Below are 12,091 nucleotides of genomic sequence, written 5' to 3' on the forward strand. Positions count from 1 at the left end.
GGAAAAATTACACTGATTAACTCCTTAGTCATATCTCAGTTTAGTAATTTACTTATGGCGCTGCCTACTCCTGATGATTTGTTTCTTAAATCATATGAGCAAAATTATTTTCGCTAAATGGTTCTCAAGTATATTACTAAGAAAAGCTCATCCATTGTTTAAAAATTGCCTTTTTACCTTTGTGCAGATTGCCATATCTCATTTTCGATTAATTGAAAATGAAACCTTGTTCAAAGTATCTCTCTTTTTCAAACAAGCATTGCAGGGCTGGTTACAATTTCAATTTCATCCTCCAGAAAAGATAGAACAAATATCACAACAAATACTATGGTTGAACTCAAATGTGCTGGTTGATAAAATACCTGTATTAATAGAAAATATGTTTGAAAAGGGTATTTTGTTTTTAAATGATATTGTAAATTGGAATGGTAGAGCTATGTCTTTCACAGAGTTGTCGGAATTGTATGGGAAGGTCTGCTCAATCTAAGATTACAACCAATTGATTACAGCATTACCCCAAAAATGGAGGAGGCAGGTGGCAGCGGGAGGAGGTAGGGAACTGGTCTGTCTGCCCAATATAAAGGATCAAAACTGGCAGAGGAACAAAAATAGCATAAATAGGAAAGTATACTAATTTTATTTGAGGACCAGGATGTTGACAACAGGGGTTTCGGATGGTTGAGGGGCAGCTCTCGGGGAACTGTGGCAGGGATCTTGGATGGTTGGTGGCCTGGTGGTTGGGAGCTTGGGCCTGTGGCCGATAGGTCGCTGGTGCGGGTCACCGATTTGACTTGGTGGGAGATCTGTCGACGTGCCCTTGAGCGGGGAGCTTGACCCTGGTTACTCTTGTGGGTTGCTCTGGATGGGAATCTGCTAGATGACTGAATGTAAGGTAGATTGTATGTTTTAATATTTTGAAAAAATACATACAGTTGAAGTCGGAAGTTTACATACACTTAGGTTGGAGTCATTAAAATTCGTTTTTCAACCACTCCACAAATTTCCTGTTAACAAACTATTGTTTTGGCAAGTCGGTTAGGACATCTACTTTGTGCATGACACAAGTACTTTTTCCAACAATTGTTTACAGACAGATTATTTCACTTATAATTCACTGTATCACAATTCCAGTGGGTCAGAAGTTTACATACATTAAGTTGACTGTGCCTTTAAACAGCTTGGAAAATTCCAGAAAATGATGTCATGGCTTTAGAAGCTTCTGATAGGCTAATTGACATAATTTGAGTCAATTGGAGGTGTACCTGTGGATGTATTTCAAGGCATACCTTCAAACTCAGTGCCTCTTTGCGTGACATCATGGGAAAATCTAAAGAAATCAGCCAAGACCTCAGAAAAATCATTGTAGACCTCCACAAGTCTGGTTCATCCTTGGGAGCAATTTCCAAACACCTGAAGTTACCACATTCATCTGTACAAAAAATAGTACGCAAGTATAAACACCATCGGACCATGCAGCCGTCATACCGCTGTGGAAGGAGACGCGTTCTGTCTCCTAGTGATGAACGTACTTTGGTGCGAAAAGTGCAAATCAATCCCAGAACAACAGCAAAGGACCTTGTGAAGACGCTGGAGGAAAACTAGTCCGATATCGACATAACCTGAAAGGCCGCTCAGCAAGGAAGAAGCCACTGCTCCAAAACAGCCATAAAAAAGCCAGACTACGGTTTGCAACTGCACATGGGGACAAAGATCGTACTTTTTTGTGAAATGTCCTCTGTTTGGCCATAATGACCATCGTTATGTTTGGAGGAAAAAGGGGGGGGGGGGGGCGAAGAACACCATCCCAACCGTGAAGCACAGGGGTGGCAGCATCATGCTGTGGGGGTGCTTTGCTGCAGGAGGGACTGATGCACTTCATAAAATAGATGGCATCATGAGGAAGGAAAATTATGTGGATATATTGAAGCAACATCTCAAGACATCAGTCAGGAAGTTAAAGCTTGGTCGCAAATGGGTCTTCCAAATGGACAAGCATATAACTTTTTGAGGATCTGGGGACCCATTGTGGCAAAATGGCTTTAGGACAACAAAGTCAAAGTATTGGAGTGGCCATCACAAAGCCCTGACCTCAATCCTATAGAACATTTGTGTGCAGAACTGAAAAAGCATGTGCGAGCAAGGAAGCCTACAAACCTGACTCAGTTACACCAGCTCTGTCAGGAGGAATGGGCCAAAATTCACCCAACTTATTGTTGGAAGCTTGTGGAAGGCTACCTGAAACGTTTGACCCAAGTTAAACAATTTAAAGGCAATGCTACCAAATATTAATTGAGTGTATGTAAACTTCTGACCCACTGGGAATGTGATGAAAGAAATAAAAGTTTAAATAAAACTCTACTATTAATAAATCTCTACTATTATTCTGACATTTCACATTCTTAAAATAAAGTGGTCATCCTAACTGACCTTAGACAGGGAATATTTACTAGGATTAAATGTCAGTAATTGTGAAAAACTGATTTTAAATGTATTTGGCTAAGGTGTATGTAAACTTCCGACTTCAACTGTATATACCATTTAAAAAAATATTCTGTATGGAGGAATGGTCCGAGATCCCGCTCAATGTGTACTCCAATCTCACAAAACATTTAGGAAAAAGGCTCACTGCCGTTATCCTCGCAAGGTGAGGTATTGAAAGGTATTGAAAACAGGGGTGCCAATAATTTTGACCTCTATCTTTTTGAAACAAAAAAATATAACTTGTTAAACAAAATCTCTTTCTCTGAGCAATTGTATTAGTATAAAGTAACATCATTTTACATTTTGATTGAGCATACAATATAGCTCAGTATTTGTATTATTTATTTTATATAGTCTTTTTTGCTCATCTTTATGAAGGGTGCCAATAAATGTGGACCTGACTGTAAATACTCACACACACATACACAGACAGGCACTCAGGTAGACAGCTAGAGAGTTAGACACAAAGCTAGATAGCTAGACAAACAGACCAACAGACAAACAAACTCTCTCATACACACATTTATGCACGCATAGTCATGCCCATTACATATTCACACATGCAGAAGAGTGCTAAATAAAAGAAGACAACAGTCTCGACGTTGGAATGTCACAAACACACGCGCACACACACACACACACACACACAGAGCGGGGTATTAAATAAGTGAAGAGAGAAGGGGCGGCACTGAGGTGATGTCATCAAGTCACAAAAGGACAGAGCAGTGGAGAGTGTCCTCAACTCAGACTCAACCTGACGGTATTCCACACACACGCACACAACAACAAATCGTCACAGCATTCTCATATGAAACAACGGGCCACGGTTCAAGACGAGACTTAAATTTCAACTCGTCTCCTGTACTGAACTGCAGTGGATTGCCCAGACAGTTGTGAAAGCAGCAGCAATCTGCTGAGAAGGCTGCCGTCTTACCTGACCCTCTCCTTGGGGTCTCCGAAGGACTCTTTCAGACGGGAGAAATCGGGGTAGAAGTGGACAGATGGAGAGATGATCTCTAGAAGGCCTGACTGGATCTCCACTGGAAACCTGACAGAGAGAGAAGGAGGAGGGGAAAGAGGGAGAAGGAGGAGGGGAAAGAGGGAGGAGGAGAAAGAGGGAGAAGGAGGAGGGTAATGAGAGAGAAGGAGGAGGGGAAAGAGGGAGAAGGAGGAGGGGAAAGAGAGAGAAGGAGGAGATGACAGAGGGAGAAGGAGGAGGGGAAAGAGAGAGGAGAGAGAGAGAGGAGAGAGAGAGAGGAGAGAGATATCTCAACTATACATTTTATTATCTACAACTATAAAATAGATAAAGCACAGTTAGGATAGACAGAGAGACAAACAAACAGACAGACGGAGGGACGGACAGACACGACAGCATGTTGGTCCCTCCCACCCTGTGCATAATCACTTCCTCTCTGGTCAGGTTATTCAAATGCCTGACAGGATCACACGCGCACACACAAATAAATCAAATCAGTTCAGAAAGTATTTACTAAAATAAACAGTAAAAAATAAAAATAAAAAAAATAAAAATAGAGACACAGGTTAGTGGAGGTAATTGAGGTAATATGTACATGTAGGTAGATGTAAAGTGATAATAATAAACAGAGAGTAGCAGCAGCGTAAAAATAGTCCAGGTAGCCATTTGATTAACTGTTCAGGAGTCTTATGGCTTGGGGGTAGAAGCTGTTAAGAAGCCTTTTGGACCTACACTTGGCGCTCCGGTACCGCTTGCCTTGCGGTATCAGAGAGAACATTCCTCCTGAGTGGCGCAGTGGTCTAAGGCATTGCATCGCAGTGCTAACTGTGCCACTAGAGATACTGGTTCGAATCCAGGCTCTGTCGCAGCCGGCCGCGACCGGGAGACTCATGGGCGGCGCACAATTGGCCCAGCGTCGTCCAGGGTAGGGGAGGGAATGGCCGGCAGGGATAGAGCATGGCGTTTGCAACGCCAGGGTTGTGGGTTCAATTCCCACGGGGGGCCAGTATAAAAAAAATATATACATTCACTAACTGTAAGTCGTTCTGGATAAGAGCGTCTGCTAAATGACTAAAAATGTAAATGTAAAAACATTCTATGACTAGGGTGGCCGGAGTCTTTGCCAATTTCTAGGGCCTTCCTCTGACACTGCCTGGTATAGAGGTCCTGGATGACAGTAAGCTTGGCCCCAGTGATGTACTGGGCCGTATGCACTACCCTCTGTAGCGCCTTGCGGTCGGAGGCCATGCAGTTGCCATACCAGGTGGTGATGCAATCAGTCAGGATGCTCTTGATGATGCAGCTGTATAACTTTTTGAGGATCTGAGGACCCATGCCAAATCTTTTCAGTCTCCTGAGGGGGAATAGGCGTTGTCGTGCCCTCTTCACGACTGTCTTGGTGTGTTTGGACCATGATAGTTCATTGGTGATGTGGACACCAAGGAACTTGAAGCTCTCAACCAGCTCCACTACAGTCCCGTCGATGAGAATGGGAGTGTCCTTTTCCTGTAGTCCACGATCATCTCCTTTTTCTTGGTCATGTTGAGGGAGAGGTTGTTATCCTGGCGCCACACTGCCAGGTCTCTGACCTCCTCCCTGTAGGCTGTCTCATCGTTGTCGATGATCAGGTGTTGTGTCGTCGGCAAACTTAAATGAAGGTGTTGGTCTAAAAAAATACACTGAAATGCATTCGTATTAGTGATGCGCGGGTCAGCTGTTTGTTCACCTGCACCCACCCGCAATTGCTAATAACCCATTCACAACCGCCTGACTATATATGACAATATTGAAATTATATAGAAAATGCTCTGTAGGAAGCCTCAGAAATTGCAGCCCAAATAAATGCTTCACAGAGTTCAAGTCACAGACACATCTCAACATCAACTGTTCAGAGGGGACTGTGTGAATCAGGCCTTCATGGTCGAATTGCTGCAAAGAAACCACTACTAAAGGACATCAATAAGAAGAAGAGACCTGCTTGGGCCAAGAAACATGACATTACACCGGTGGAAATTTGTCCTTTGGTCTGGAGTCCAAATTTGAGATTTTTGGTTGCATCCGCCGTGTCTTTGTGAGACGCAGTGTGGGTGAACGGATGACCTCCGCATGTGTATTTCCCACCGTAAAGCATGGAGGAGGAGGTGTTATAGTGTGGGGGTGCTTTGCTGGTGACAATGTCACTGATTTATTTAGAATTCAAGGCACACTTAACCAGCATGGCTACCACAGCATTCTGCAGCGATATGCCATCCCATCTGGTTTGGGCTTAGTGGGAATATAATTTGTTTTTCAACAGGACAATGACCCAACACACCTCCAGGCTGTGTAAGGGCTATTTGACCAAGAAGGAGAGTGATGGAGTGCTGCATCAGATGACCTGGCCTCCACAATCCCCCGACCTCAACCCAATTGAGATGGTTTGGGATGAGTCGGACGGCAGAGTGAAGGAAAAACAGCCAACAAGTGCTCAGCGTATGTGGGAACTTCTTCAAGACTGTTGGAAAAGCATTCCAGGTGAAGCTGGTTGAGAGAATGCTAAGAGTGTGCAAAGCTGTCATCAAGGCAAAGGGAGGCTATTTGAAGAATCTCAAATATAAAATACACTGCTCAAAAAAATTAAGGGAACACTTAAACAACACAATGTAACTCCAAGTCAATCACACTTCTGTGAAATCAAACTGTCCACTTAGGAAGCAACACTGATTGACAATAAATTCCACATGCTGTTGTGCAAATGGAATAGACAACAGGTGGAAATTATAGGAAATTAGCAAGACACCCCCAATAAAGGAGTGGTTCTGCAGGTGTTGACCACTGACCACTTCTCAGTTCCTATGCTTCCTGGCTGATGTTTTGGTCACTTTTGAATGCTGGCGGTGCTTTCACTCTAGTGGTAGCATGAGACGGAGTCTACAACCCACACAAGTGGCTCAGGTAGTGCAGCTCATCCAGGATGGCACATCAATGCGAGCTGTGGCAAGAAGGTTTGTATGTGTCTGTCAGCGAAGTGTCCAGAGCATGGAGGCGCTACCAGGAGACAGGCCAGTACATCAGGAGACGTGGAGGAGGCCGTAGGAGGGCAACAACCCAGCAGCAGGACTGCTACCTCCGCCTTTGTGCAAGGAGGAGCAGGAGGAGCACTGCCAGAGCCCTGCAAAATGACCTCCAGCAGGCCACAAATGTGCATGTGTCTGCTCAAACGGTCAGAAACAGACTCCATGAGGGTGGTATGAGGGCCCGACGTCCACAGGTGTGGGTTGTGCTTACAGCCCAACACCGTGCAGGATGTTTGGCATTTGCCAGAGAACACCAAGATTGGCAAATTCGCCACTGGCGCCCTGTGCTCTTCACAGATGAAAGCAGGTTCACACTGAGCACATGTGACAGACATGACAGAGTCTGGAGACGCCGTGGAGAACGTTCTGCTGCCTGCAACATCCTCCAGCATGACCGGTTTGGCGGTGGGTCAGTCATGGTGTGGGGTGGCATTTCTTTAGGGGGCCGCACAGCCCTCCATGTGCTCGCCAGAGGTAGCCTGACTGCCATTAGGTACCGAGATGAGATCCTCAGACCCCTTGTGAGACCATATGCTGGTGCGGTTGGCCCTGGGTTCCTCCTAATGCAAGACAATGCTAGACCTCATGTGGCTGGAGTGTGTCAGCAGTTCCTGCAAGAGGAAGGCATTGATGCTATGGACTGGCCCGCCCGTTCCCCAGACCTGAATCCAATTGAGCACATCTGGGACATCATGTCTCGCTCCATCCACCAACGCCACGTTGCACCACAGACTGTCCAGGAGTTGGCGGATGCTTTAGTCCAGGTCTGGGAGGAGATCCCTCAGGAGACCATCCGCCACCTCATCAGGAGCATGCCCAGGCATTGTAGGGAGGTCATACAGGCACGTGGAGGCCACACACACTACTGAGCCTCATTTTGACTTGTTTTAAGGACATTACATCAAAGTTGGATCAGCCTGTAGTGTGGTTTTCCACTTTAATTTTGAGTGTGACTCCAAATCCAGACCTCCATGGGTTGATAAATTTGATTTCCATTGATAATTTTTGTGTGATTTTGTTGTCAGCACATTCAACTATGTAAAGAAAAAAGTATTTAATAAGATTATTTAATTCATTCAGATCTAGGATGTGTTATTTTAGTGTTCCCTTTATTTTTTGGAGCAGTGTATATTTTGATTTGTTTAACACTTTTTTGGTTACTACATGAGTCCATATGTGCTATTTCATAGTTTTGATGTCTTCACTATTATTCTACAATGTAGAAAATAGTAAAAATAAAGAAAAACCCTTGAATGAGTAGGTGTGTCCAAACTTTTGTTTAGTACTGTATGTTGATATCATCCTAATTATATATTTATGGATTTGACTATGCATCGTTTTCTCTTTATTCAACCTGCCCGCCACCCACCCGCCCTTCATCCACACAATATTTAATTACCCTAAACCCGTATGCACTGCGGATATTACCACAGGGACTACGGGTTATAAGTCTACCCGTGCATCACTAGTTTGTCTCCACATGCATGTATTAGAACGTTGTATTATTGAAACTGATTACCCCATTATGTGCCAACACGGGCAATTGGATGCTGAACATTTAATGTGTGTATGAACACCAGGGTTGGGGTCAATTCTGAACTGAGTTGTGAATTGCTTGAGTGGCGAATGCTTGAATTGGTCACACCCAAAAGGAAGCAGAATTTTTCTTATAGGAAGTAGAATTGAATTCAATGAAATTCAATGTAATTAAAATGGCTTATATAACACCATAGTAATGTTTACATTGACATAATGTATGGTTACCAATACCATGTAGCATAAGGTTGAAACATTTCATTTTTCTAACTCGTTCTCCTAAAATAATTTTAAATAATTACAGTGGTCTGGAAATACTCTAAGATCATGTTGTGGGTTGTGAATTTAATAATTCCCTTAATGTTTTTAAATATGATAAAAAACTACATTTCCCAGAATGCATTAGATCAAACACTGCAGTATGGAAGGGAAACATCTAACATCTCATGACAAAGAAAATTACTGTTTGACATCTTTGAGTTATAATCAAACTAATGAAATGGTATGTGTATTATTTGCATTACTAAGTGGCATATTCTTTTGATAAAATATTTGACAAACTAATTAGGCTTTCATGTTTCACATCTCAGTTTAATTGGTTTGAATTACATTTTACTTCCTTCAATTCAAATTCTGCTTCATGTGGGGTGTGGCCAATTCAAATTCATTGTTTGAATTGAATTCACTTCAGATAAGGACGTACAAAGAGAGAGAGGATCCAATCACAAGAGAGACAGGGGTCAAGTGTGTAATCACTAACCCTGCCAATCACCCAGAACAGGAACAGCTGTCCCTTAGGAACACACACGCGCACACACTAACTCACAATAGTTCACACTCACACACACACATACACACACACACACACTCTCTCCTGCATTTCCAATCTCACTGAGAGAACGCCAAGGTGACAGGGGGCACATTCAACCTCCCTCCTCCCTCCTTACCTCTCCCCCCCACCCTTCCTTCCATCCACCCCCATAGCCATCTCCAGCCTCCATACCATGTCTGCGTCCCAAATGGCACCCTATTCCCTATGTGGTACACTACTTTTTCCCAGGGCTCTGGTCAAAAGTAGTGTACTTTAGGGAATATGGTGGCATTTGAGACACATCCCATTTCCCCTGAGGTGACACTGCTAGGGGACTTATGGGAATGACAGTGACGGAGTGACCACTGGTATCATCTTGGGTCAAAATGGCCACCTCGGCAGGAAAAGCTCTGTCTCAATCTCCCACTGACAAACAGGACCGTCTAAAACAGCAGGTGCCAAAACCTGCGCCGTGGGCATTTTGTGAGGGGGATACTGTAGGAGGATGGAAACTATTTGAGGTAGTGGTTATAATACATGCAGAACACAAATTAAAGTATGTGGGGTGAGAGAGAGAGATATGTGTTTCTGCCTCTCTCCAGATGGTGCAGAACACAAAAGAGCAGGTGTGTTTTATTTTTATGGGTGATGATTTGATATTTAACATTGAAACTGTGCTCATTTACTCTCGTGTGCTGGTGTGAATACAAATAGGAATACTTATCAGCCACTATTTTATGCTATTCACCTAATTTTCCTATTTTGTAAAGACGATAAGTAACTTACATTTCCAGTCAACAATGTGACCCTAACACTTTAGTTTTTAAGGAGCGGGTACTTTGTTGTTGTGTTTATTTCCTTTCACCCGTGATTGTGTGTAATTCCTCCCATTACCTCTGGAGAATTAAATGCTGGTATGCTTGCTATGCTTCTATAAATAAGCAGGATTGTTTTATGTTTAACATTTATATGTCTTATTACATGTCACCGTGAAATACAGGGGAATACTTTTCTCTTGTGTGAATAAATTAACAAACTTTAACTAAATCATCAGAAAGTACACATCCACACGTCAAATCATCAATAGCCTACGTTTATATTTCAATTATTATCCAGAGCAACTTACAGTAGTGAGTGCATACACCCATGGGAATCGAACCCACAACCCTGGGGTTGCAAGTGCCATGCTCTACCAACTGTGCCACAGGGGATATCATTGTATATCAACATTACCCATATCCACATAGATGCAATGTAAAACAAACACAAGTGCCTCAAGCAATGTGGAGTCAAAGTAAAGTAGGAGAACCCCCATGGTGTCTGCAGGCACTCAGATTTACCCTACAGCCCTATGGGGCAGTGGTCACCAACCGGTCGATCGCGAGCCATTCCTAGTCGATCACCAAACATTTCTGTAGAAAAACCAACAATAAAGGCTTGCGCTCCTTTATTAAAGCCTGCATGCCGAGTAGGCAAAGTGTTCCCATTTTGAACCATTTGATTTGTCTGCAGGGACAAACACCTGACCAGGAGAGCTGTAGTTAAATCAAGTGTGCCTACTGCGCTGGTCAATCGGACAGCTCAAATCATCATGTCTAGTACAGCTTCCACGACCCAACAGCAAAGTTTGATACTAGCCTACGTGAAATTTCATAACTTTTAAAACCAGAGAGAAACTGTCAAAGAATACAGCAAAGAGCTGTTGTGAGTTCATGTTGAAGTTTTATTCAGCACTGTCAACACTTTTTATTCAACACTTTAACAAAACATAAAACACTTCCTCCCGCGCCGCAGCTGCAATGAATTAGTAGCCAAGTATATTGATAGGCCTGCACTTTTATTATTATCAGCTCATGTCTATTTTAATATCGAGGAATTTTTCACTTTCTCTAGTCATAGAAATAAGGCGGTCTGACTCGAGATTCGCCATCAGTGAGAGGACGGTGTCCCATCGCTGGTCAGTCTCACCGGAGGAAAGGAGAGAGCAGGGACCGTGAGAGGCAGACCCTCTGCTGCTCTCTCCCTCCCTCCGCTGAGACTGACCATCAGATGCAGGTACCATCAGTCCAGTAAAATAAAAAAGTCAATTCTTTAAATTTATGCTCAGCTGTGCCTCGCAATTGATACAACAACTGATCTATATTGTTATCAAAGCTCGAGTTTTGAAATGTAATATGGTCTTAGAAGAACAATATTGCAAGGCCAAGCACATAGCCAATATGCTGTGATAATGTATTAGGCCTACTGCACAAATGTTGCATAGGCTTACGTTTTTTAAGTCATGTAAAAAGAAAAAAAATTGAGAGGTAGATCTCGGCTTGCTTTTTGACTGTGATTCAGAAAATGTTGGTGACCACTGCTTTAGGTTAGGTTGCTATTTGTACTCACTGTGTGTGTGTGTGTGTGTGTGTGTGTTTATGAGTGTGTGTGGAGGTGTTTAACTATACTTGTGGGGACCAGAAGTCCCCAGAAGAATAGTAAACAAACAAAAATGTTGTTAGTCCCCACAAGGTCAAAAAGTATTTCTATGGGGGTAAGGCTAGAATTAGTGTTAGGGTTAGAATTAGGTTTAGGGTTAGGAGCTAGGGCTAGTTTTAGGGTTAGGAGCTAGGGTTAAGGTTAGGTTTTGGGGTTGAGGTTAGGGAAAATAGGATTTTGAATGGGACTGAATTGTGTCCCCCCACAAGGTTAGTTATACAATACTGTGTGTGTGTATTTCTCTGTGTGTGATGGAAAGTAAAGAGGATACAGTGAAGTGTACACACCACACATAAACAAACATACATTCAAATAGAAATACACTATGGGCACACACATGTCAAAGAAGACAGATGTGCACACGTGTGTGGAATAGACCCAGGACTTACACATACAAACACGACCAAACGTGACATATAGGCACAAGTAGAGTGAATACATCAATCACACACACAGTCGCATAAAGCACATGAACATGCAAACATCAAACGCAGGTAGCAAACACACACACAATAACTAATCATTTAAAAATGCCACACACACACACAAACACCTTATTCCACAGGCTCACCCAACACACACTGAGCCCAAATAGAAAGTGACAACTGTCCTCTCCATGGAGAGGCTGGTCTCCATGGAAACAGCATCCTGTGGTACTTACAGGCGCTTGAGGTTGTCAGCCACGCTGTTGGCGTACTGTTGGTCCGTCTGCAAAACGAGAAACAAATGTCAATGCAATTGTTGTTCCAT

At 43.2% G+C, this 12,091-nt stretch overlaps 1 protein-coding gene across 1 annotated transcript in view; it reads right to left on the reverse strand.

Annotated features, from left to right (window-relative positions):
• Nucleotides 1–12,091, reverse strand: part of mgat4b (alpha-1,3-mannosyl-glycoprotein 4-beta-N-acetylglucosaminyltransferase B) — a 245,132-nt gene that overhangs the window by 86,248 nt on the left and 146,793 nt on the right. Inside the window, exons 5-6 of the mRNA XM_084147355.1 lie at nucleotides 12,003–12,049; nucleotides 3,416–3,529 (exon numbers count right to left, since the gene is read on the reverse strand). Coding sequence (XP_084003481.1) covers nucleotides 3,416–3,529; nucleotides 12,003–12,049 — 161 coding nt within the window. The remainder of the gene's footprint in view (nucleotides 1–3,415; nucleotides 3,530–12,002; nucleotides 12,050–12,091) is intronic.

Source organism: Coregonus lavaretus (genome assembly GCF_964263955.1).
Source record: "Coregonus lavaretus genome assembly, chromosome: 29".
Taxonomy (NCBI): Eukaryota; Metazoa; Chordata; class Actinopteri; order Salmoniformes; family Salmonidae; genus Coregonus; species Coregonus lavaretus.